The 25,892-nt window shown below is 40.3% G+C and overlaps 1 protein-coding gene and 1 long non-coding RNA gene across 2 annotated transcripts; one reads left to right on the plus strand and one right to left on the minus strand.

Annotated features, from left to right (window-relative positions):
• Positions 1-341: 341 nt before the first annotated feature.
• On the minus strand, positions 342-25,840 carry LOC144262775 (uncharacterized). Its single transcript, XR_013345620.1, has 3 exons — positions 25,668-25,840; positions 19,049-19,095; positions 342-1,459 (listed from the first exon to the last, which is right to left on the minus strand). It is a non-coding gene; the product is annotated as an uncharacterized LOC144262775 (long non-coding RNA).
• Positions 6,684-21,599, plus strand: LOC144262774 (nephrocan-like). Its single transcript, XM_077812992.1, has 3 exons — positions 6,684-7,135; positions 11,913-12,814; positions 19,068-21,599. Exons 1-3 carry the CDS (start codon positions 6,920-6,922, stop codon positions 19,513-19,515), a joined length of 1,566 nt encoding a protein of 521 aa, XP_077669118.1. The 5' UTR covers positions 6,684-6,919; the 3' UTR covers positions 19,516-21,599.
• Positions 25,841-25,892: the final 52 nt, after the last annotated feature.

A 25,892-nucleotide genomic window follows, 5' to 3' on the forward strand; every position in this document is an offset into this window, starting at 1 on the left:
GTTGCTCTCTGTTCATGCGAGAAGGACCAGGGAAGTAAGTGGGTGAAAGAATAAGACCCCTAACGGTAGCCACTTGACACCCCTGGCTCCCCAGGGGTTAATAAAATACAGATTTTCTTGAACAATCAATCCAAGGCTCACCTGCCACCTGTCCTCATTTCCTGCCCCCTCCTCAGCTGCAACCCCCTTCCCTATCCACATCCTCCTCTGCCCCACAATTCTCTGTCTCCTCCGGACCTGATACAACAAAGATTTTGTTTAGACTGGTTTTGGTTGGCTGCTGACTATTTTGCTGTGTTCATTGTAAACCTCCCCACAAAAACAAACAAACAAACAAAATAAACCCAAAACATGTTATATTATAATGGCGACAACTTGTAGCAAGCAACATGAGTTATTATATCTTTATTGCACTGGTGTACAAAGAAACATCAGTAGTGGGGTGTTGCCAAAGGCAATGGGCATTTGAACAGTCTCTCAAACTACCCGTGTAAGCATAAAGAGGCTGCCTGGAAATCCTCTCATGGTTTTTTTTCTTTATTGTTGCACATGCATTGTAATCCAGACTGCACATCTACACAAGGAAAGACATGAAAATGTTCTTAAAAAACCTTCTCAGTTTGGGACCCCCAAAGATTTAATGGACTATATGCACTCCCTTGAGTAATGCTTGACAAATTGAAACCATTTTGACCCACATCACATCAATAGTTTTATCTCTAGTTCTGTGCAAACAAACAAACAAAAATTACCTGGAAACTTTTTGAAAGATGACAATTTTTTCAGAGTTTATATCTCCACAACCCCTAGCTCATTTGATCCAAAAAATTAGGTCACTAACCTTACGCTGCACCTTTCTAAGGCACACCAAATGTCAAAGAAATCTGATTCAGCACGTCAATTTTAAAGGACTTAAAAAGGATTGTGTTACACCTTTCTCTGCTAGACTAAAGAGTCTGTGGGAAAACAAACATAAATTAGAGCAGCCCTGTGGCTACTTTAATGTATTGCAGAGGTCAAGCAGGTTCCTGGACAGCCCCATAATATAGGGGTACATAGGTGATGTAAAGCCACTTTCTCTCCTCCCCCCTACTTCCCCTATTCTTGCATAAAGCTTAGCTCAGATAGCCCATAGCAGGCTTTTAGAGGTTTACACACACTTTTCTCAGCTTTAAATGTCTACCCAAGGTGCAGGGCAGCATAGAATCAGGACCATGGTGTTTTCACATGGAGGTCAGCTCCTCTGGAAACTTTTGTAATTGCTGAGTGCCCAGCTGTAGATGCCGCTGTAGCATATGCCTATGTCAAGGCCACCTTCTGTGTGGTTACTGCTAACTTACTGAAACAGTTCATTTACTCTAATTGTGTGTAGTTGTACAGTTGCAGGAGTACAGACTCTTGATTCCAGCTTCAAGGGGAAGCGAAGATTGGGTGCTGGCATTATCAACATGGGAGAAACCTTGAGAAGATAAAACAAGAATCTCATACCATAAAAATGTAATTAGGCTAAGTGACGAAAATGTGCTTCTGTGAAGCACTTTATGGGGGAAAATGCCTCCATCCACACGAACATTTATGAGGCCATATATTTTAAGGTGTAGCTATTAAAAACTTCTGTTGCAAAAGTGAGATTTAGTGGACATTTTAAATGCTTGTCAATCTATGGACTCAATGAGAATTCTTTATTTGAGTCCCTTTTATTGACTTGCTAACCTTGGATAGTTCCTTGGATGTAACAATACACTTATTTCTTCTATGAAGAAATGTTTAATACTTTTGCGTCTCTTTTTACACAGAGATAATTCCATAATTTCATAGTCATAGGATAGGACCACCTTTTTTCTCTCAAAAATGTTTCCTACAGTACATTTCTAGACTTCTTTACACAGATACCTTTACTTTCATTCACTTACTACTTTTTCCACCTTTGACTCTCATTTTGATTTGAACTTCTAAATTAATTTAGTAGTGGGAAAAGGCATTGGCTTTTACAGCCTAGGAGAAAGAAGGCTTCTCTTTACATACAGAACAGGTACAGCTTGGCCAGTGGCTGCACAACCTCCCCAGGCCAACATGCCAATATGCCTCAGCCCTGAGCTAGCTGGAGAACAAGAATTCTGTTTCATGAAAAATTTTGAGGTTTTGACATTTTTTTCCAGTCAGATGAGGAATTAAACCAAGACCTTTTGAATTTTTTTAAATAAAAAACAAAAATAAACAAACCAAAACAGATGGAGGGAGAGTGATATGGAAAGCCACATTCAACTCCCTGATATGCCTGATTTGGCACAGGGCTATGAACCTTCACATCCCAATTATATTTTATAAACACAGTTATTTTTAATATTTAACATGAAGAGCCAGAACTGGATTTCTGTGGTCAGCAGGTTTTGATTTGAAAATTTTAGTTTTTGATTTAAATCACATACTGTGTACTATTTTTCTGTGACTGAACATAATGACAGTTTACGGGTGCTGTCATTCTTCTTAACAGAAACATCAGTGTGGGGAATATCATGCTTTCAGTTTTACTCCCCACTGAAAGCAATCTCGAGTTCTGCATAAAAATTGTTGGCATTAAATGGCCCCTACTGATTTACTTTCTTAATGTGATATCACAAAATTGCACAATTTACTGAGCCAGTGGAGTTACTTACACATTAGAAATTTCTGAGCTGTTTATTTAACCTTTAGCTTAACTCACATCTTCCTGCTTGGCTTATAAGTACAGTCCCCTGACTCCTATCCCTGATTCTGATGAGAGATAAACATCAAGTGACAGTTTTTTTTAGAAAGAAAGGTATTTGCTTTTGCGGAGACATGTTGGACTTCCATGAGAAAAACAGATATGACAATGATCTTTCATCGGATCATCTTTGATAGGTAGCACATGTAAATAATAGTCTAGTTACTGAAAGCAGAGTTCACATTAATACCTAAAATAATTATTTTTGATTAAATCATTGCAATAAATATCAAATTAATTAATGATATACCATTAAAGTTTCCCTTTATTAATTTGGGGTAGCAGGAATTACATTTGCTGCACAAGAAAGTGAGAGGCCAAGAACTTTGAACCTTATTCATATTTCACACTGTTTTTACAGTGGTGTAACTCTAGCTTAATTGGAGTTACTTTAGTTCTGATTAGCACCAGTAACACTGCATCCCTGAGCAGAAACCATTCATTGTTAAATTATATGTGCCAGACTGGGATGATATTTTGAGGTTGACAAATACTCATATCAGATCATAAACATCCTTGTCAATGGTGACCTATGTCAATATTGGAACTAACTCACCAGAAGTGAAAGGGTATCACCTGCTAAAAATGCTTGAAGTACATGTCATTATAAAGAGAGGTTTTACTATTTTACCAGGGTTCTTTGACCTTTTTAGGAAAAGTAAGGAATAAGAATCTGCACCAAAATATGCTAGAATGATTGCCTTAAAACTTCTTTGCAAATTCTGCTCACCCAAGGAGAGCTTTCAATGGACAAATAAGATGCTGTTCGTTTGATCAATCACTATTGCAAAAGTCAGGCAAGACTTTCTGCATAAACTGGCTTATGTTTATGCCTGTTTTACAAGGCTGTTTTAGAAATAGGCTTATTTCATCTCCTGACCCTGGGTTTAGTAGGTGCTGGGAATGCCCTAAAGGTAGTGTGCTTGGCTTCAACTCAGCACCTCAAGTGGAGATGATGTAAAGTAGGAAGATCCTCAGGTCTCCAGTAGCAATTATGGAAGGCCAGTATGTGTTCAGTGTAACACCAGCTCCATCAAATGGACATTCCCAGTTATAAGCAGCCAAATCAATCTGATGTCATTTTCTGTCTGGAAAAAAATTAGGCCTATCAGTATACATGTGAATAGGGAAAGGTAGTTCACCCCAAGCCCTTCAGATGATCAGATTATCCTTGAAGCATGAGATTTAATACCTTTTAGCTATCATTTATCTTACTTAGCATCAGAAATTGTTAATGGTCAAAATATCAATAGCTTTTAAAAACTCCAGATATGGCATCTGTTTTAAAAGCTTCCAGGTGGCAGTGAATTTCACAGGCTATGTATGGCAGAAAGAAATATTTCCTTCTATTGGTTTAAGTTTGCAGCCCTTTAGTTTTATCAAGAATTGTTTAATCTCCCTGCCTGATCTTCAAGAGGATTCCTGGATAACTTACATACATCGAAGGATGTCCTTTTATTCCCTCTGTGTGGACTTATACATACATGTCCACAGGAGAATATAATCAGCTACCTTATTTTTCCCTTGATCTAATCTACACATAGCATTTCTACCATCACTGCTGAAAGCTCTGAACATGGAAATAAACAGGATGTGACGATACATTTCAGTGGTTCATAGGACAATGACATCGTTGCTAGAGATTGGATAATGTTCTATAAATCTTAATTAGTATTCTTACTTTTATATTGGTGTAGGTGTGCACTGTCCTCACTGTATGATAAAAATAAACAGTTTACCTTCTCCGAAGGACTAACAGACTAAGAGCACAAGCTGAAACGATCCAGAACAAACACTACAGTATACAGACATATACACACCAACACCTTGGTGAGACTCTTCAGCATTAATTGCACTGTTAACATTTTGAAAGAATTATCACATCCTCTGCCTTCTCCCCAAAATTAAAAGAGAAACTGAATAAGTAGTGAACTCTTAACATTGTGGAACACACCTGTGCTAAGGAGCTAAAGTAACATAGATATCTCAGGGCATAAAAGGCAATAATTGCTGTCTTTTTCTTTCATCTTAATTAAGGTTGAATGTTTCCAGGCTAACAGGTCTGTTTCATTTGTGTATAATTTCCAAAAACTTTCACTTTGGGGCTGAAATTGTCCTGCCTGGTCTCTTTCTGAGGATGCTTTTTAAAAAACAGTAATTTTGAGCAAAAATGGGCTAGTTGTTTTTCAAAGTGAAGGGTAAATATATATACACTTTTCTCATGATAAGAATTGTTTGTAGACATTTTTATAAAGTTCTCGTGCCTCGTTGCTTTGTGGTACAAACATGAAAAATTGGCAGGAAGATAGTTCTTAGGTAAGACACATGCCTTGTGGGGACCTGGTAAAAACCCACTGTGATTTAGTCAAACTGTAAGGGTTTAAAAATATACTTATATTTGCAATGTTTTATTATATATAAAATAATCAACTGTCTCCCAACATGCCATTGGCACTGTAATGTATGTGGCACACATAAATATATAGGGCAATTTCCTAGTCAGTGAGTGAGTTCTCAGTGACCTGCTGACCCCAGGCAAAAGGGCATAAGAAAGTTGAATGGAATTTCTCAGTCAGTATGTGGAATATAATATGACAGTGTGTCTGGAGTGAAGTGTGCCTCCATATTGTGAAGTGCTGAAAACAGGTGAAATAAAATGGATGAAAAATTAATGAAATTCTTCACAAAATTTTTAAACCCTTCACACACTTTTAGTTGACACAGCAGTTTGGCAGCTTCAGGAGAGAAGCCAAGGACTGAATTGTCTATTGAGACTGACTTTCTCACTTCTAGACCTTACTTCCATTGAAGTAAAAGGAAATTTTGCTACTGAATTCAGTGAGAGCAGGATTGGGCCCACAGTCCCTCCAAAAACAGAGTTGAGCCATGCTGGCTGGAGCAGGGTGAGGAAATTTGCATTGTCACTGCGTGAGTGCTACTTTTTCTGTAGACTTGTCTCTGTGGCTGTTAATGGATTACCGCTCACAAACATTATCATTTTATAGTTTATAAAGACTTTTGTGGGTAATGCTGAGGCAAGAGAAAAAACAAAGACCCTGTTACAGATGAGGATGAGGTTTCCGCTGTCGACAAGAAGAATTTACAGTAGGTAAATTAAGGAATACACCATTGACCTGATCATGCCCACTCAAGATCCACAGAGGGGAATCCCAGACGGATTTTCCCCTCCTTTGTGTGGAGGGAGAATGGGCCAAGGATGGATCTTGGCTCTCAGAACAGGGGGAAAGACTTACAGATTGTTCCCCCTCACTTGCACCAGCCTACAGAGCTCAAAGCAGGAATGCAATACTACTCAAAACATAGCTCCTTATGGATCCCAGAGCCAAAAGTTATTGAATTGTCCTCACAGCTTGTTCTGCAGGGAGCACGGAACAACTGGGGAGAAAACTCCATACGAGGAAGCTCAGAGTCTTCCTCTTTAGCTCCTATCCACTTGCGATGAGACAACTGGGCCTTAAATTATGCACACTTTCTTGGTCCTATACCACTGGAAATGTGGTAAAAGCTTTAAAATGTTTCACAAAAGAATGAGGCAACTTTCTCCACATTATAGTTAATGCAAACCAAAATGTAATTAAAAATATTATTTTCATCAAACTTTAAAAGAACTTGTACCATCCAGCATCACTGAACTGCATCAAAAAGTTCAGAAGTTAATTTGGTGTGTTTTTTTTTTTTTAAAAAAAAAGGCTACTTGTTTTCATGTAAGTAATGTGAAGGAAGGAAAAAAAGGCTTCAGTATCTGTTTTGGGTGGAGTGTTTTTTTTTTAATGTTTTAAATACAGGGTCACAGAAGATACAGAGGTTTTATAGCCCACTATAAAACAGCTCTTTATCTTTTTTCCACTAATTCTACGGTGTCACATTTAACAAAACTAGGAAACTGCAGATAATATGGATGTTTGCAGATTAGACATCAGGAAATAAATAACACTAATTTCACAGGCCTACAAATATAAAGGTCCCTTATCATTGTTTAAGCCTCTCACTCTTTGTAATGCTTGCTAACACTTTAACCCAGGCAAATTAAGGTATTGTTTTTGCTGCCTTCTCCCATAGACAAAGCACACAGTCATAATATCCTTTTATCAGATTTCATGGTATAAAAGGACTTCTGGTACCTAAATTCACACTGTGTTGCTGTTAACAGGGATGGTTTCAGAGTTCCTGTTTTGGAAGATGCATTTGTCTTATGTTTTACTCATTTTGTTTCCTCTTTACAATGGTATAAGTACCACCTGCCCCAGAAGATGCAATTGTGACTCTACACAGTCAGTGCAATGCTACAGGGTCCTACAGGTACCTAGAGAGATTCCTGCTACCACCAGGCGGCTTTACATCAGCCACAGCAAAATCAAACACCTCCAGGTAGGATAAATCCCAGTTTAAATAACTTCCATTTTCAATTTAAATCAGACGATCCATTATGCTTCTACATGGTGGTGACTTCAAAGTGAGAGGTTTATTCCAGCTGCTAATGGTTAGGTACAATTGTGCCAGGTCTGTATTTGTTTTTCTTGTTCTTTACTACTACTACTAATTATTATGTTGTTGTTTCCATAACCATGGTATCTGACCCCCTGTTTGTATTGCTTGGCTGATTTATGTGATTAATGATGTTGATCTTACATATATACGTTTTATAATCAATAAAAGAGAGCCAAATCTTAATCAGTTTTTAAACAGTTAAACTCCCATTGACTTCAAGAGCTACCTTATATCTTCACTTAGTAGGAATGGCATTCTCTTAAATGCAATTAATTCTTTCTTTAGCTAAGTCAAGAGGCTTAACAAAATAAGAGAAATTTCTGTGATGAATATAACGGCAGCACTTTCCTGTGAATAGTACATCTACTATTAAAAACGGCATAGTGAGGGTTTGACGACTCAGGGCCTGATCCTGCACTTCTGAAGTCAATCATGGCTTTTGCATTTGATGTCAATAAAAGCAAAATTGGGCCCTGAATGATCTTACTAAACAAGAGCAATTTATAAATGAAGTTGCTACCTATTAATTATTGTGGTGGTCATAAGCAGTAAGAGGTTAAAAGAGTATGACTCAGCTCATTCTGAGGTTCACTAGGCATTACTGATTTCTGGTAGTTCTGTACAAAAGTCAGTACCACATGATGCTTTATTGTGGCACATTCTGGAGTAGCTTCTCTTTAGTCCCACTGCAAAAATATTGCTATAATAAATCCAACTTACATGGATAGAAAATAGGGAAATAAAACCATCTGCATTATACACGCTGTATGTGCCAATTGTGTATGACTAACTTCCTAAGAAATTGTCTGTTTAAAAGATACATTTTTATTGATGTTCATATTTTGCTTTTATTTTCAGGATTCAATAAACTGGGCTAATAATTTCTTTGGAGCAATGTCTGGGATTCCTGTTGCTCAGACTGTTAAATAAACTCTATTTTGAGAGTAATATTGCAGTTTAGCCATATCATACAGTTCACTTTTGCTGTTTCCCAGCCATTATTAATCCACCAAATTCCTTTGTCATAGATCCAATATCTAGAAGAGTCAAAGCTTACCTGTATACTTTTGTAGTGATATAGCCCAGTTAATTAATTCCTTCTGCAAACATGTCTGTTTGCTCTTTATTAAGAAATATAACAAAATACATGTGAAAGAAAAATAGTATTTACATTTCAAGACAAGTAAGAAAAATTGATCGCTCTTTATCAGTTTAATTGCCCATTTCTGTCGACTAGTATTCACTTAATAGTAGCAAAGCAGACTTGGACTATGCCTTTCAAGAACACAGGTATTTTTTATGAGACATTTAAATGTTTGCGGTGAATATGTAAGACACTCAACTATGTTGCAGTGTAATGAAATAAATGCCAGCAAACTATACCTGAAACCATCTGATAAGGCCCTTTGTCCTTTTATAAATTTCCTGAGCTGAACAATCAGAATGCCTTACATTTACTATTAGGTTTGCAATGAATATGGTATAAATATCTTTATTCTATCAGGCTGTAATTATCCAGGCTCTTTAATTAGGATTACTCTGAGCTACTACATACAGTATATATTTCACTTTTCTTTCCATGTGACAAACTTTGTTTAAACTAAAACTTAGGCCCTGATTCTCTAAGCACTTATGCCCATGTGCTTAAATTTACATATGTGAAGTTACATATGTGAGTAATCCCATTTGGCGCATATGTAAGTGTTTACAGGATATGGGTCTGAATTCCCATATTTAAAATAAACGTGCTTTTTTTCTATGGCAGCTTTAAAAGAAAGCTAACTTTTTTTTATTCCTTATCTTTCTCACTTTATTGAAACAAAGACTTTTTAAAAAATTGAATGTACATTTAATCGTTTATGCTGTTTGTTCCACCTTCTGCATTTTGCTCAGCTTGAACAGTGACTCTAGACTGGTTGCTTTCATTTTAATTATGACCATTTCTAATTAGATTAATATATTGTTTGCATCTACTAGCATGGATAGCTCAGTGGTTTGAGCATTGGCCTGCTAAACCTAGGGTTGTGAGTTCAATCCTTGAGGGGGCCATTTAGGGATCTGGGGCAAAAATTGGGGATTGGTCCTGCTTTGAGCAGGGGGTTGGACTAGATGACCTCCTGAGGTCCCTTCCAACTCTGATATTATATGACATTATATATATATACATATGTTGTTCTTGGCCCATACTGCCCAGAATTGTTTAAGAAGAATTTGTTTCCACTGACATAAAAGTAATAATGAAAATGTTTTTATTCATATAAAGCTTTGTAAATCCTTGTTTTCACAAGATCTAATTTTTTGACCTCAAACTTGTTGACAGTGTCACTTCAAATTAAAGTCTGCCTAGCTAAACAATAAGAAGCACCATGTACCAGGGGAAACTGATATTATTTCAAATATGTCTTGACTTATTGACTTTCATTTGTTTGGTGACTGCAAAAAAGGATACATGTGTAAGTGTCAGGAATAGAACTACAGAGAATGATACTACCAAAGCATACTAAATGGATGCAAAAGAAAATTATAATAATCTATATTAAGAACCATAATATCTTTCATCAGAGAATGAAGGTCTGTGCATTGAAAAGAAATAAAAAAATACTTATTTACTTAACTCTCTCACTTAATAAGATGAAAATTAAGCCTCTTAGAGATTTAAAGTAATCAACTTAGCAAAAGCAGGAAAAAGTTCACTTGGACCAGACAAACAGACCAGATATGTCAAATTTATGAAAGTTCAGATTTAGTTTGATCTCAGTATGAAGGGCCTCCATAAACCCTTATGACACACAAGTAGTCCTTGCTCATCTAAGTAATGCCATTTATTTCAATGGTACTTCTTTTGATTAAGGGAACAGGCTATTTTGTGGTGGTAACATACTCACTAAATTAAAATGGGGTTGATGGGAAAGGTTCCGTATTTATACTTTTTCAATGACTCCATATGAAATTTGTAAAGTCAAGGAATGACTTTGCAAGAGACACAGTTGGAAGATCAATCCTAAGCAGTTAGAAGCTAGTTGACAATTTTGATGAGAATGCAGAGGCAATATAAAATCTGGCTCAACCTTCCATAGCTGTATAAAGTGTCACTCTGTGTTAATAGAAGTAAAACTTGGATTTTGGAGGTAAAGTAAACGGATATGACTCAAGGACACACAGGGATCAGATATATTGAGTCAAATGGTGCATGGTTACAGCCATTTTTCTGATAACTGCTTTACTTTAAGATTCACAATGAAGCTGTATGGCTGTATCCTGTCCTGGCAGGCTCAAGGAAGAGAGAGCACAGATGCTACCCAGTACATCCTCTGCAAACAATTCCTATTGGCCAAGGCAGGATTTGACAGGGAAGGGTCAGAGGGATGTGCTGTGGAACATGTTTTGCTGTTCCTCTGAGTAGGAGCAAAGTGTGCCTCTAGCTAGTGAGTCATTTGGAAAAATGAAGTGCATGTGTAGAATTAGCCAGACACCTCTCTCTAGTGCTCTTGAGTACTATAGTGAGATCTCTGCTGTGTGCATGGGTGGAGCGAGGAGAAAGACAACTATCCTCATACTTCCCCCTTGTACACTAGGGCAGGATGTAGTTCTTAGTCTGAAGGGTTTTTTGGTTAATCCCACTAAATTCATTCTTAAAAATCGAACACCTTACATTGCATTGTAGTGTTACTCAAGCTTTTAAAGCTACTCAGCACCATTGCTTAAGGAAATCAGTGTTCTCTGAGAATTCCTGGATTATTTTTTTCAATTGCTTCTCGTATCTCCATGTTAAGGGGAACTGCCACAGTAATTTAAGTCTCGTTAATTCAGCATACAAAAAGAGCATTGCAAATGAGAGATCTCCACTAAAGAAGAAAAATAATAAAATAATCAGCATTATCCTACTTATGAAATTCACAGCCACATCTAAGCTTCATTTACCACTGATAAACATCTGTTTATTTCCAACTTATGAAAATTCAGTGGAAGTAGAGATAAGCACGAGCTGGAACATTCATTTTCAAATCTAAACTGCCCTCAAGTTCAGAGAGCTTGGATCTGGGGTTTTGCTTTGGTCCATCTCAAAATGTAAGTTTTATAAAATTGAAACACTGAGGGCTAGATTGTGGTTCAGAGCCAAAGCTCATGGTAGGGAGGTGTGTGATGAGACTTATCTCCTCCTCCGGCTTCTGGACAGCATCACTGCTCTAGGAAAGGATGGAGTATGCACTTCTATCTGCACCAGGCAGCTCTGCTGGCCAGCAAATGGGGGAGAGGGACAGGGGTTACCTTAACACCATCCATTACAGTGACTTGTGCCTATACTGATGCTAGTCATGAACATGCACTGGGCTACCCTATCCAGGAGTGCAAGGAATGCTATTTATCTCCCATTGCCCCAGACATGTGCATCTGCACAGAGCCAGCCACAAACTGGATCTAAATAATAAAGTAGCATTCCAGAACCACAGACAAACAGCAATTGAAATGTACATGGCTACAATAATATCTGTATTTATTGTCTGTTTTCTCTGCAGTTCATCATTAATCATATTGTAGGAATAAACATTAGCAATAGTCAGATCATATAGAAAAGTAAAAGCTAGTAAGGAGGTTCCATAAAATGGATAATATATTATCACATTAATTTGTTTTGTTTTTTTCTTTTTTCTTTAAGATCTCTGACTTCAACAGAATATCTTGCCTGGAAGAGCTTATCCTGTCTTGCAGTGGAACAGAATCAGTAGAAGATAACACCTTCAAAGCTCTGAGCACCTTGAAGATCCTGGAACTCTGGAAGAATAAACTAAGGCGCATACCCACTTCTCTCCCATCCAGCCTTGAAGTATTAAAACTTGGTGACAATTCAATTAGTGTTCTGCATGAGTCAGACTTTGAAGGTTTAAAGGAATTAAGGGTGCTTGACATTCAAAACAACTTGATTTTGGCAGTCTCTTTCAGCACACTTTCCTCCCTTTGCAGTTTACAGAGTCTGACTTTGGATGGTAATAATATGGAATCTGTGTCAGGGCCACTTAAGCTTCCCAAACTGAAGTATCTGAGTATGGAGAATAACAAACTACATTCTTTCTCAGGCAGCTTCTTTGCACCACTCCAACATTTACAATTTCTCAGATTAACTGGCAACCTTCTGACCAAGGTCCCTCTTAACCTGCCTAAGTCCCTGCTTTCATTAAAACTAGAGAGAAACCAACTCAAAATGATAAGATTTCGAGACATGAAACACCTGGAAAACCTATCTGAGCTTTTCCTCTCTGAAAATCAGCTCTCATCAGTTGATGGTGCCCAGCTTCTTCCTAACTTAACCACCCTAGAGCTGTCCAGGAATCACCTCCAAACCATGCCACTCAAACTATCAGCCAGACTACAGAAACTTGACTGTAGCAATAACTTCATTCAGAGAGTGACAGCCCAGGGCTTTCAGGATCTACGAGACCTCAAGCATTTGTTTCTCGATAATAACACTGTCAGCACGTTCGAGGCTGGAGCGCTTCATGCGTGTGCACAGCTATCTAACCTAGCATTGGAACAAAACCTGCTTATTTCTATTCCATTAAGGTAAGTGAATCTGAAGACAGCTGGTAAATGAACGTCATCATCTCTCTCTCTGCATGCTGCCTAACCTGGCAGAAATGGGACTGCAATTGTGGAAGTTGGGTGAGCAGCAGCTCTACTGCCTCCCCGCCGTTCATTTTTCAGTTTTTGGTCTCCATCAGTATGCGAGGCTGCTCTATCATGCCCCTGCTAAGATACTAGGGCTTCTTTGTTGGAGTTAAGGCTGACCCAGTGGGTGATCTCTCTCATCAGTCACCCCCTCCAGGACTCTTCTTAATTGCCCTGAAGTCCACGGCATTTCTCATTGATTTTGGGACATCCATATGTTCACTTAAACTCTCCCCCTGCCTGCTCCACAGATGTGTGTGTGTGGGAAGGAAACCCTTCTCCCTAACAACTAAAAGATCTGCAGCAAACTTAATCAATTGAAGTTAATAGTTACTTGGGTCCTATGTAGGTATTTAGGCAGGGATCTGTGGACCCTCATAACCTTTAGTTCAGCAGTCAGGGTACTCACCCTGGATGTGGGAGATCCTGGTTGAATTCCCCTCTCTGCCTGATGAGGAGAAGGAATTTGAACAAGAATTTGTCACCTCTCAGGTGAGTGCCCTAGCTGCTGGACTATGGGACAGTCTGCTGTCGGTCTCTCGCAATCTTTCGTGTTGAAGCCAGTCCACTTTTTATTATGACAGTATCAGAATGACTCTATAGTCTAGTTGTTAGGGCATTTACCGGAGTGGTAGGATACACCTGTTCAAATCCCTTCTCTTTTTCAAGCAGAGGAGGGTCCTTGAACAAGGGGTCTCCCACATTTTAAGTGAGTAACCACTAGGCTAAAGGTTACGAGGGAGGCTTCCTTCTCCACCCTGGTCTTTTTGTGTAGAATGAGGCATGCTCAGAACATGCCCACCTGAGTGGGATTTCTCTGCCCATCTTCCTATGGTTTGCAGATTGCGCTGGGGTTTAGGTGTCCCAGAGCCTGCCTGAGTCAGCAGTGCATGTGCCCAGGGGCAGAAACTTAGGCAATTAGGGAACTCTGATTCCGAAAACATAGGCACCAAGTTAGGTGCCTACAGTGTTAAGTGGCAGCTGATTTTGTGGATCACAGTGGTGCCTAAAAAATGGGACTTAGGTGCCTAAACCTCAGATTGAGGCACATAAATCCCCTTGTAGATCTGGCCCTTTTTGCACCAGAGTACCTTCACAAAGATTTTATTTTTATTTACAGCAAAATTCAGTCCTGCTAGTACACATGAATGTGGTTAAAGGGACAGTAAAAGATACAGTGAAGGATATGGAAACTTACTTTCCCTGATGTCTGCATAAAATTCCTATTGCCATCTGTAGTTGTTCTGTGCATGAAAAAACACTAGCATTTCATTTATTTAAAATTTTAAGAGAACTGTCTGACTCATACTATTGGTTCTGGCTAGATTGCTTGGGAGCCTTTAATGTCCAGTCATTATCTTGAGTCACCTAGAAGTTAATAATGAAAGAGACCATTACCATCAAAGGTTTATAAACCCCCATGCTTCAAAGCATAAGCCAACCTCTAATTGAAGGAATTAGGAAGGAACTGCCTTCTGGGCAGTATATTCCATAATGTCCCACTTTGGGGTTTTTGCAAATTGTTCTGAAGCATCTGGTACCAGCCATTGTCAGAGACAGGATATTGGCCTAGATGGACCGTGATCTGATCCAGTATGGCAATTCCTATGTTCTAAATACCTGTATAATACCTTATAAACCATACCAATGTAACTGTGTAATATCAGTTTCTTTAACACCACTAAACTACTACATTTCATTTTATATTTTATGGACAGGGCAAAGTAAACAATGTAATGAAACTTCGCTTGCAGCAGAGCTCCTTTAGCATCAGATTTCTGGAAGGTATTTGGTAGGAATTTTATAATTAGTGATTTAGTGGCATGTTAATTTGTTTGATTTCAGTCTAGCTTCATAGGAATGTTTATTGCTTTCTAGTTATGTAATTGCATTCAATATTGTCTAATCCATCTTGTTTTTACAACATATAGTAGAGACAATTTAGGGAGAGGAAAGAGCACTCTATAATCTTTTAACAATATAACTTTTTAAAGATATATTGGGAATTTTTATTTTTAACTCTGCAGTGAGCATAAATTCTAAGGGAGCACTTTAAAAACACAGGAGTGGAGGATGAGCAGAATTATATTTTAATTGTTTCATTTTGTGCACCCATCACTTGGTACCTGAGCGTATGTACAAAAAACGAAAATAAGACTGTGATGGTACTACAGTGATAGGATGACAGCAGCTGCCATCCTGGAAGTCTGACTATGCAGAGAGCTGGCCATAGCCCCAGTTCAATACTGTAGAATGTGCTGAATGAGATTTAAGCAATTGCTTAAGGCCCAGCTGCACAAAGGTACTTAGGTGCATAACTCCCATTTTTCGGTGCTACTGCAATCCATAATAAGATAGGTGGCACTTAAGTAGATAACTCCATAGGCACCCGAACTCACTTGGCATCAAAGATTTTATAGTAAAAGTTTGGTAGGGCCTATGTTTCTACCACTGGGCACATGTTCAGCTGCCTCAATCTAAGCATCTATGGGCCAATCTTCCACCTAAGTCACGCTAAAAGAAAAGGAGTACTTTTGGCACCCTAGAGACTAACAAATTTATCTGAGCATAAGCTTTCGTGAGCTGTAGCTCACTTCATCAGATGCATTTTTTTTTCCACTGAATGCATCCGATGAAGTGAGCTGTAGCTCACAAAAGCTTATGTGCAAATAAATTTGTTAGTCTCTAAGGTGCCATAAGTACTCCTTTTCTTTTTGTGAATACAGACTAACACGGCTGCTACTCTGAAAACTAAGTCACACTGAGATCCAGGAACCAGCAGAAGATAGGCAATTCTCTACTTAATTCACATGCAGAGCTGATCAAGTAGGTGTGCTCAGAGGGCTAACTCCACACAAAATAGCCTAATAGAGGAAAGGGAAAACAAACAGCTGCCTTTAGCCCAGTGAGTAGGATACTTACCTGGGATGTGAGAGCGCCCTAGCTCATGGCCCACAGCTGCCTGAGGAGAAAGGATTTGAACACAGATCAATCAACTCTCAGGTACGTGTCCTAACCCCTTGACCATGGGATGGATAGTCTTATATGGGTCTCCCTCCATCTCTCATATTGACGCTGTTCAATTTTAATTAAATATTAATTGGGTCAGAGAGTGAGACTCACTCCATAGTCTAGTGGTTAGAACATTTACCCGAGATGTAGCAGATCCTTTTCAAATTCCTTCTTATCAAGCAGGGTTTGAATTGAGGGTCTCCCACATCCCAGACGAGTATCCTAACTACTGGGCTAAAGATCATAAGGAAGGTACCGTGCCTCTCTTACTTCCCCATAGCTATGTTGTGTGGAGTGAGGCAGATACCTAACTCATTCTTATCTAAGCCACCCAACTCCAGGAGATGCGTGCCCAGATCTCAATAGCAAGCAGAGATAAGTCTGGGCTGCAGGGAGAGACCCAGGTGCCTATCTCTGTGAGAGAGGTGGGGCTTCAGACACCCCTCTCATCAGCATCTCCCATTAGCTAGCTTAGGTGGATCCCATTCTTAGGGGCCTATGTCTCCCCATGCATTGTATAGGGAGCCTAGGTGCCTCACTCAGGCTTTGTGGACTGCTATGTTGTTCCAGTGATTTTCTAGCCACCTAAAATCCAGGTGTTCCAATGCCTACATCCCTTTGTGGATCCAAGCACAAATGCTTTTCTGAAATGGGTCACCTGAGAGCAGCAATGTTACTTTCATTGAGCAAGCCTCTGGGTTTCTGTCGCCTGCCTGACCAAGTCTCAAGAGCGGGGAGGGATACTACCAGTTCATTGCTCTGTGTGATGGGTGAGGAGGAAACATGACTTTGACTACATGAGGCAGAAGGGAACACTCCCAACTCTCCCTAGACTCCCTGCAGATGGAGGGGGGAAAAAGTTAGTAAAGCAGCAGTTGTACCCATAACATATACAACTACCTTCAAGGCTCTTGCTGCTGGTGCTACAGCCCTGGATGAGACCCCCCCATCTCCCACCCCCCATCAGCTCTTGCAGGAAGGGGTGGGAATGCTAGAACTAGCCAGATATCACCTCCAGCTGCAGCATAGCTGTCACAGTCAGCCTTTGATGCTGTGTGGATCTCCTGATAGCAGTAGGATCAGCTAGATACTTGAACACAGTTACTCTTTTAAAATAAACACTACTTAAGACCAAACAATATGGCCACAAAAACTCAACCTGACTTCAATGCGACTTAAATTAATCATGTGTTTAAATCTTTGCTGGATCAGTGCCCTACACTGTAATCTCTTTGGGGTAGGGACCTTGAGTGAAATCCTGGTCCCATTGAAGTCAATGGCAAAATTCTCAATGGCAAAACTGTTTCAGTGGGACCTGGATTTCATTCCACATTATCTTTATTGTATGTCAAAGCAACATGCATACCAACTACCAGCATAAATCATGCTTTTTTGCCAAATATTTTGATCCTGGTAACACAAGCAAAAGGTAAGATTGGAATCTTACCAGTACAAAGCATATGGAATAATCCATTATTCTCTCATCTGGGTCCTTTAGCACCATAAGACCACATTTTACAGCCTTATTCATGCAAAATTTTCACAGATGTCAAGGGGAGATTTGCATCAGTATGACAGCAAGCTTTGGCCCATGGTATAATATTTAGCCTCTCACAGATAAATACTTCTACATCTGAATATCCCAGTGGTACCTCCTCAGTTCTTTTCAATGATAGATCACTGCAGTACAATATACTATCACATCAACATTTGGTGTTAGTGGAGAGTTGCTGCTCAGTTATAAATAATTCCGGTTAAAATTCTTTATAATTCCCAAAGAAATATGTAACAGACTTCCTTTAAATCTCATATTGCCACTCTTCACCTCAGCAGGTTGGGCACCAGAATAGTATATTGTCTTTTGGATTAATTTAGGATTGATTTAATTAAAAAAATTTCTATGCCAAATTAACTTGCTTCTTTATTAAAAAGTTTTCACCAACAGAGTGGGATAAAAATAGAAGATAAAAAATGAATAGTATAGCTTCTGAAATATAAGCGCTTTAGTCATATCATATATGTATAATATGTATAAAAAAAGAAATGAAACTGACCAGTCTAGTTTCATGTCCAAGGTGACTGAGTACAAAAGTAAATAAGCAACATATATGGTGAAAAGTAAATCATATTTCATACATAGTTGTTTGCGGTGTTGTTGTAACCAAGTTGGTCACAGGATATGAGAGAGACAAGGTAGATGAGGCAATATTGTTTATTGGACCAACTTCTGTTGGTGGAAGATACAAACTTGTGAGCTGCACAGAGCTCTTCTTCAGGTTTGGGGAAGCAAGCAAAGTGTTCTTCCCCAGACCTGAAAAGAGCTCTGTGTAGCTCGAAAGTGTGTACCTCCACCAAGAGAAATTGGTCCAATAAAAGATATTACCTCACCTAACTTGTCTCCATCAGATTTCGTTCAGTTACTCAAGTGTTTTTTAACAAAACAGTTAAGGGGCATTTCTATTTTTTTTTAAATAAAATATATTGTCATTTACATGGGCAATTTCTTTTCAGGTTCTTCCTACGTGGTGTGCTCAATTTCTGAAGCTGATGCTAAACCCTTTTCCCTCCACCCCAATTTTCTAATCTATGCAACATATTGCACATATTTTCAACCAAAATCATCCAAAGAAGAGCTAGGGGAGCATGTCCTTAGGCTTCTCTAGATTTTTTATGTTTGGCACTACTATAAATTGGCCGTATGCATGTGTATGACATGGGACACCATGAATCTGCTTCTAAGTTTATTGAAAGCCCAGTTGGAATAAAATACTTTTTTCCAAATAGGACTAAAATAGCTGTTTATTTTAATTAAATGCATTCAGTATACACTAGAACTGTAATACTTTGGGGAAAACAATTCAAAGGCAAAGAGATGGTGGCTCCACAGCTTAAATTAACAAATCACCCCAAAGTAAAAGTTCAGACAAATAAAGCCCAAAATTATGCATAAGAATGTTCCAGGGCCACACCTCTTCCGCAGTGGGTCATATTATTTACTTAATTTTTAAATGGTGGATAACAAAGGCTGATGGCCTATCATCTATGTGTTTCGGCTAACCTTCAGCTTCCCTCCCTGCATAATCACACCAGCAGAATCAGTAAGATAAATATATTCACCTTGTTTTGCTTCTTTCAGACTTCCAGGTACTCTAGCCAGGTTGGATCTAAAAGGAAATGACATACAGGATGTTGGAGAACAAGAGCTAAAGGACTTGAAACAGCTCCAGGTTTTAAATTTACGTAACAACAAGATATCTGCCTTGGATCGCAAAGTCCTGGAAAATTTGCCTCGTCTCAGGTACCTGTATTTGGATGGAAACCCTTGGAATTGCACATGCGACCTTTTGAGAACCAGAAGAGCGCTGATGGCCAAAGGGACAGATGTCAGAGGAGGACAGTGTGCAGCACCAGCAGAAAGCCAAGGAGAAAGCTGGATGTCTTCCAAAAAGATTCTGCAGCGGTGTGAAGACCACCTCTCCTCAGCTGAACGAGGCAAAGAGGTCAGAAAAAAAATGAAGACTGATGATCTCTCCAGTGAAGGTGTAAACATGGATGATGATTATTATGATTATGAAATAGATTAATCATGTAACTATGATGAGCCTTAGAGCTATCTTTCTTAATTCAGCAGTGATCTTTGCAGACAAAGAGCCTGCTAGGCTACCACTGACATTTCATCTTTTATTTTATACTACAAGACTTAGTAATTTGGGGCAGGTGGGGATGTAAGGTGTTTTGAAAATTGTAAGATGCCTCTTTTTTAAAAAACTGCTTTGTGTTTAACATTACATGTGTGTAGAAAATAAGAGTACCAGTGCTAGCAGCTAGAAAAGTTTGGCACATTCAGACAAAATGGTGGCAATTAACTGAGTCTGCGAGCTCTGCATAGGGCTCAGTCAAGCACGCAAATAGTTCCATGGAAATCCTGTAAATAAAATCCACACCTACCTCACAAGATGCAACAGCTGGGAATCTGAGACTCCCCAACCCATTTAAGATGGCAGTGTTGTAATTTGCAGAAAAAGGGGCCTGAAGTTGGAAGGTTTTCTATGTGTTCTCAGACTGATATAGGTGGTTGTTCAGTACTGTTCACATAGTATTGCCTTTGAGAAATTAAATTTTCAATAATTATTTGTCCCCCTTAATTGACTTAAACCACTTCATCTAAAGATGAACTAGTTGAGGCATATCTCCAGGTGTAATCCACTTGTCTATTTTTATAACAAATACAACAAAGAGAACAGGTGAGTGGAGCTTGTTTATTGTTCAGTAACATTTATTTACTGGCTCTAAGTTTGGTTTGTATCCATGAACCAAAAGTTTGGGACCAAATGTGACTCAACTGTGTCCCTTTAAAGGATCACTGCTTACCCCTTTCTTAGGGAACAGGAACTGCCACCACCAGACATTAGGCTAAGTTTGACAGACAAAATTATTGGGAGACTTTGGTGTGTGATAGACAAACAACTATTTGACCACAATGCAGGTCAAGTTGCTGTATGTAAGTATTTGGGGTTATGTATTATTCCTATCTGTAGAGGTACAGCAATAAAAGGTGCAAACAAAAACATCCTGTCACCCAGTGTAAGAGATCCAGTATGCTAATGGAAAATAAGAAAACGAGACAACAAATTATTTAAACTTAGTAATAGGAGAGAGCTGAAATATCAAAATATTTAACAGAAGATAACACAGGGTTATTAATGTGTAAATTTCTTAAAGAAAGATTGGCTTTTTTTTTAATAAGGAAGATTGAAAGTGCTGGGTTAAATAACATAAGGCTAAATTCAGAAGTGATGTAAGTTACACTTTGATAAGATTCTAAGATGAGATGCCCTCTACCCATTTTATCTTACACCTTGTTACATTTTCTTTAGGTCCTATGATATGTAAATTTGACCAGTTTACACATCTATTTGGCCTCTAATAGCTAAATTCAACACCTAGGTGAAAAAGTTATATTCTCTCACACGGTGTGTACTATTTAAATGTCTGTTATTTGGGGGGGAACAGAAAATACAAATATCAGAATTAATATGGCTGTTTTTCCTGCCTCAAGAAGAAATCTATTTTGCTACTTCAGTTATATTAAGGTGAAAGGCCTTTCATGGGTGGGAGCGTCCCAGAATATTTGAGACAAAAGGGCTTTATGATATAAACACAAGCTCTGATATATACACGAGTGCAGACCTTATTGAATAGTTCCCAAAGTACTTGAAAACCAAACAGAACAGAAATACACAAACACTAAAAACCAGTGAATTACAAACAACAAGCTGAGGGCTTTCCTGCCAGTTCATAAATCTCAACTGATAACTGAGAAGTGATAGCAGCAAATTACTTTCCAAAGCAAACAGTCTCAATTATCCACTGTTTTCTGGTGCCATTCAGTTACTGAATAATCACTCACATACATAAAGTCTGTTTTTTCAGGTGTCAGAGCTCAGTTATTTGGTTATGTCACCTATGAAAGTATCAATAGCATTTGTAATTAGAGCTATATGGGTCACATGATTAAATATGGTGACATGAGGAATTTGGGGTTTTTCAACTTTTTTTTTAACAAGATATCAGAGAAATAAATATTTTTGGTAGAGTGAGATGTTTATGGCAGCAATATGTTTAGGCAAACAAACTTAGTGGTTACTAGGTGACTTTTATCTGCTTATATTGGATTGCGTGTTAATTAAAAAAAGTCCAAAAGTACTTTTTCTGCATAATAAAATTATTTTTATGTTACACTAATTCTCAACCATTGTTTATAATGATAGATTCTTTTAACAATTTATTTTAAGTGCCCGTCTAGTGTTACCTCAGGGCACCCAGCCTGTCTTACTATCAGAAGGTATCAGTCTGACAGCAAAGAACTAACTTGATGGAGCTTGCTCTCTCTTTTGAGAGACAGAAGATATATTACAGGCAGTCTACAGATTTTTACAAGCACAGGTTGTAGGAATCTAGTAGACAGGGATTTCATTTGACAAACATTATTCATACAAACTGGGGTATAGTGCCAGAGTACTGAATTCAGTTGCACCTTTTGCCTTTGGATCAGAAAAATTAGGCTGATCTCGGATTCTGGGTGGGAGATACTCTTCACTTAGCTGTTGCTGAGTGCAACAAAAAAAGGTACAGAATCTGGCCTGGATCCACAAACGGACTTTTCAGTGCCTAGAAAATTATAAGAACAATAATGTGACCCATAAAGCTTGAGTTAGGTGCCTAAGCTCCCTATACAATGAAGGGAGAGAGATAGGTGCCTTAGAATGTGATCCACAAAAGGGCAACTTCTTGCCTAAGCTAGTCAATAGGAGAGGGCAACAACAGGGGGATAGCTAAGCCCCCTGCCCCGTCTCATAGGAGCTTATCTGTGTTAGCGATCCACCATCAGGAACCCCTCTCTTGGGGGCTTAGATGCCTAAGTTGTTTCTTGTGAGAATGAGTTACATGCCTGCCTCACTCAAAAAGCTACAGGAGGAAGAGGAGCAGCCCACCGTATAAATGCTAGCCAAGTGGTTAGCACACTAAGCTAGGCTGTGGGAGACCCAAGTTCAGTTTTACTCCTGTCTGCATGATGAGGAAAAAGGATTTGAATAGGAGTCTCCCACATTTCAGGCAAGTATTCTTAACAACTGAGCTATCACGTATTTTGAAGGGGGAATCTGTCAGCCGTAGTCTCCTGTTGAAACTGTTCCACTGAAGCCCTTCCACGGTATGCATCTGATGAAGTGAGCTGTAGCTCACGAAAGCTCATGCTCAAATAAATTCGTTAGTCTCTAAGGTGCCACAAGTACTCCTTTTCTTTCTGCGAATACAGACTAACACGGCTGTTACTCTGAAACCTCTCAGGAGACTGCTATTCAAATCTTTTCTACCCCTCAGGAAGAGATGGAAATTGAATCTGGCCTTAAAGTTATAAGGTGGATGCTGCTAGCCCCACCAACCAAATTTTGAATCAGATCTGATCTGGTACACAGTTTCTGAGCATGCCTGCTGGATCAAGCCCCACATGCAAGATAGATGCTCCTCCACCTATCTTCCTTTGGTTTGTGGATTGTTCTTACATGATTACTTGGGAGAGAAGCATCCAGGTGGTGCCCTGAGTAAGGCAGTAGTGCACATGCCTAGAAGCAGGAATTTAGGCACCAGGGGAACTTTTACCTTGAAAATATAGACACAGAGTAAGTTTAGACACATACAGGATTAGGCAGTAGTCAAGTGGGAGTTTTGTGGATTGCAGTGGTGCCTAAATCTAGGGTTAGGAATCTAAGTACCTTTGTGCATCAGGGCCTCACCGAACACAAGCCTGAGAATGAGAAGCTTCTGAGTTCTAATAATTCCACCTCTAACACTGACTCAATGGTCTTGGGGAAGTTACCCTGCCTCAGTTTCTCATCTGTAAAATGGAGATACTGACCTATTTACAAGGATGTTATAAGATTAATTACTAATATTGCAACACATTTTAAAGATGAAATACATATGAATATTAATTAATGTTTTGTTGTCCAGTTGTTTTACTATGTTCAATTTCCTACAATTTAAAAATACCACACTCTGGAGAGGTAATAAAATTACTTTTTTAAAAATAATTTTAAAAGCTCTTCCCAGCTTATCATTTCTTCCATGACTCGTTTTTTTAATACACTTCTTCCCCACTGTCTGAGTTGAGACACTTTTACTGTCAATCCTCAGTCTACACAGGCTTCCTAGGACAAGATTCGAAGGAGGAAAACATGCACGATGGACATAAATCAGCAGCCACAAGTTTTTACTATTTTTAAAACGGAGCCCTTTTGATGCATTTTCTTTAAAAAGTGATTTTTTTTTTAACCCTCAGTGAGCGTTGGGATAATTGCATAAGCACATGTTTTGGCACATCTACTGAAATATTTAAATAGTAATACCTTGCTTTTACATTGTGCTCTCAAAGTGCTTTTCAAAGGAGGTCACTATCATTATCCCCATTTTACAGATGGGGAAACTGAGGCACAACAAGAGGATGTGACTTGTCTGAGGTTACCCTGGCTCTGGTCAGCAAGAACACAACCCAGGTCTCTTATGGACCACTCCAGTGTCCTTACTTCTAGCCCACACTAGCTAAGAACCTGATGGAATTGTTGAAGATAGCATGTAACCCAGAGGCGGGCAAACTATGGCCCGCGGGCCACGTCCGGCCCGCGGAACCATCCTGCCTGGCCCTTGAGCTCCTGGCAGGGGAGGCTAGCACCTGGCCCCTCCCCTGCAGCCTCAGCTCACGATGCCGCCAGCGCTCTGGCCCGCGGCTCCTGCCGGGCAGCACGGTGGTGGGGCAGGCTCCAGCTGTGCAACAGAACTGTGAGCGGTATGCTCTGAGAGGCATGGTAAGGGGTCAGTGGGAGGGGGTTGGATAAGGGGCAGGGAGCCCCGTGGGGCAATCAGGGAGCAGGGGGCGGTTGGACAGGGCAGAGGTTCGGGGGGGGGGGGCGGTCAGAGGATGGGGAACAGGGGTGGTTGGATAGGAGGTGTGGTCCCAGGGGGCAGGGGTGTGGATAGGGGTCAGGGCAGTCAGGGGACGGGGCGGGGTTAGATAGGCGTGGGAGTCCTGGGGGGCCTGTTAGGGGGCAGGGTTGTGGACAGGGGTCGGGGCAGTCAGGAGACAGGGACCAGGGGAGGTTAGCTAGTGGGTGGAGTCCTAGGGGGTGGGGCTCCCGGGAGGGGGTGATCAAGGGACAACGAGCAGGGGGGTTGGATGGGTCCATGATTCTGAGGGGGGGGCAGTCGGGGGCGGGAAGTGGGAGGGAGCGGATAGGGGGTGGGTGCCAGGCTGTTTGGGGAGGCACAGCCTTCCCTATCTGGTCCTCCATACAGTTTTGCAACCCAGATGTGGCCCTCGGGCCAAAAAGTTTACCCATCCCTGATGTAACCAGTGAGGTACAGGGCACTGCATGTTATTTAAGAATGAAACGAAGAAAAAACAAGCAGCAGAGAGGGGTGGAAGAGGCTGACGTTACAAATCTTACTTTCAATAAATTGGGGGGTTGGGAGGGTAACATGGTTTCTCCAAAAAACTGACACACGATGCGACCACATTTTCATCAAAGAAACAAAATCTTTGAGCCTGGATCCACAAAGGGGCTTATGCATTGCAATGCTCAGCACTGCAACACCTAACTTTTAGGCACCTAAAAATCACTTGGAACGAGAGAACATACTAGACTGGGAGCCACGAAAGAGTGTCCCTCAAGCCTTTTCTCACTGAGTTAGGTGCCTGACTCAAGGCTGATAGTGACCCACAACTGGGAGCCCCACTTCTGGCATCAAGCAGCTGAGACACCTAAAAAGAAAAGGAGGACTTGGGGCACCTTAGAGACTAAATTTGTTAGTCTCTAAGGTGCCACAAGTCCTCCTTTTCTTTTCGCGGATACAGACTAACACGGCTGCGACTCTGAAACCTGTCAAAATGAGACACCTAAGCGGTTTCTTATGACAATGAATTAAGCAGCTACCATTGCCATACCCATCAAAAGAGCGTGGGGAGAAAAATGCTGCATCCAGCCTTTTAACCGAGTGGTCAGAGCACTCGCCTGAGAGCCCCAGGTTCAGCTCCCCGCCTTTGCCTGGAGCTGGGAGAGGGGGATTTGAAGAAGGGTCTGGCGCTTTGCAGAGAGGTGCTGGACCCGCTACAGGCGATGCTCGGGGCGGCTATTCCGCAGCGGGCCGAGCCTGGCGCAGGCTCTGCGTAAAGTTCAAATACCTGGCCCCGCAGGTCCCAGCGACCCCGGCACGAAACGCAGCGCCGCTCCTCGAAACCGGGCCGCGCTACCGCTTGCTACCCAGGACCCCGCGAGGGGCCGCTGTGCCCAGGCCTCTGTCTCCTGCACCGGGTCGCGGCGGGCAACAACCCCACCCGGACCGTTAAGAACAGGCCCTTCCTGCTGGGCCACGTCATTCTCGCCCTACACGAGGAAGTGACGCCATC

Source organism: Eretmochelys imbricata, chromosome 3 (genome assembly GCF_965152235.1).
Source record: "Eretmochelys imbricata isolate rEreImb1 chromosome 3, rEreImb1.hap1, whole genome shotgun sequence".
Lineage (NCBI taxonomy): Eukaryota > Metazoa > Chordata > Testudines > Cheloniidae > Eretmochelys > Eretmochelys imbricata.

Excerpts from the sequence above, each read along its gene's own strand:
- LOC144262774 (XM_077812992.1), top strand. The coding sequence starts at position 6,920 with ATGGTTTCAGAGTTCCTGTTTTGGAAGATGCATTTGTCTTATGTTTTA. Across the intron at positions 7,136-11,912 it reads GCAAAATCAAACACCTCCAG|ATCTCTGACTTCAACAGAAT; the intron begins GTAGGATAAATC and ends TTTTTCTTTAAG. Across the intron at positions 12,815-19,067 it reads CTTATTTCTATTCCATTAAG|ACTTCCAGGTACTCTAGCCA; the intron begins GTAAGTGAATCT and ends TGCTTCTTTCAG.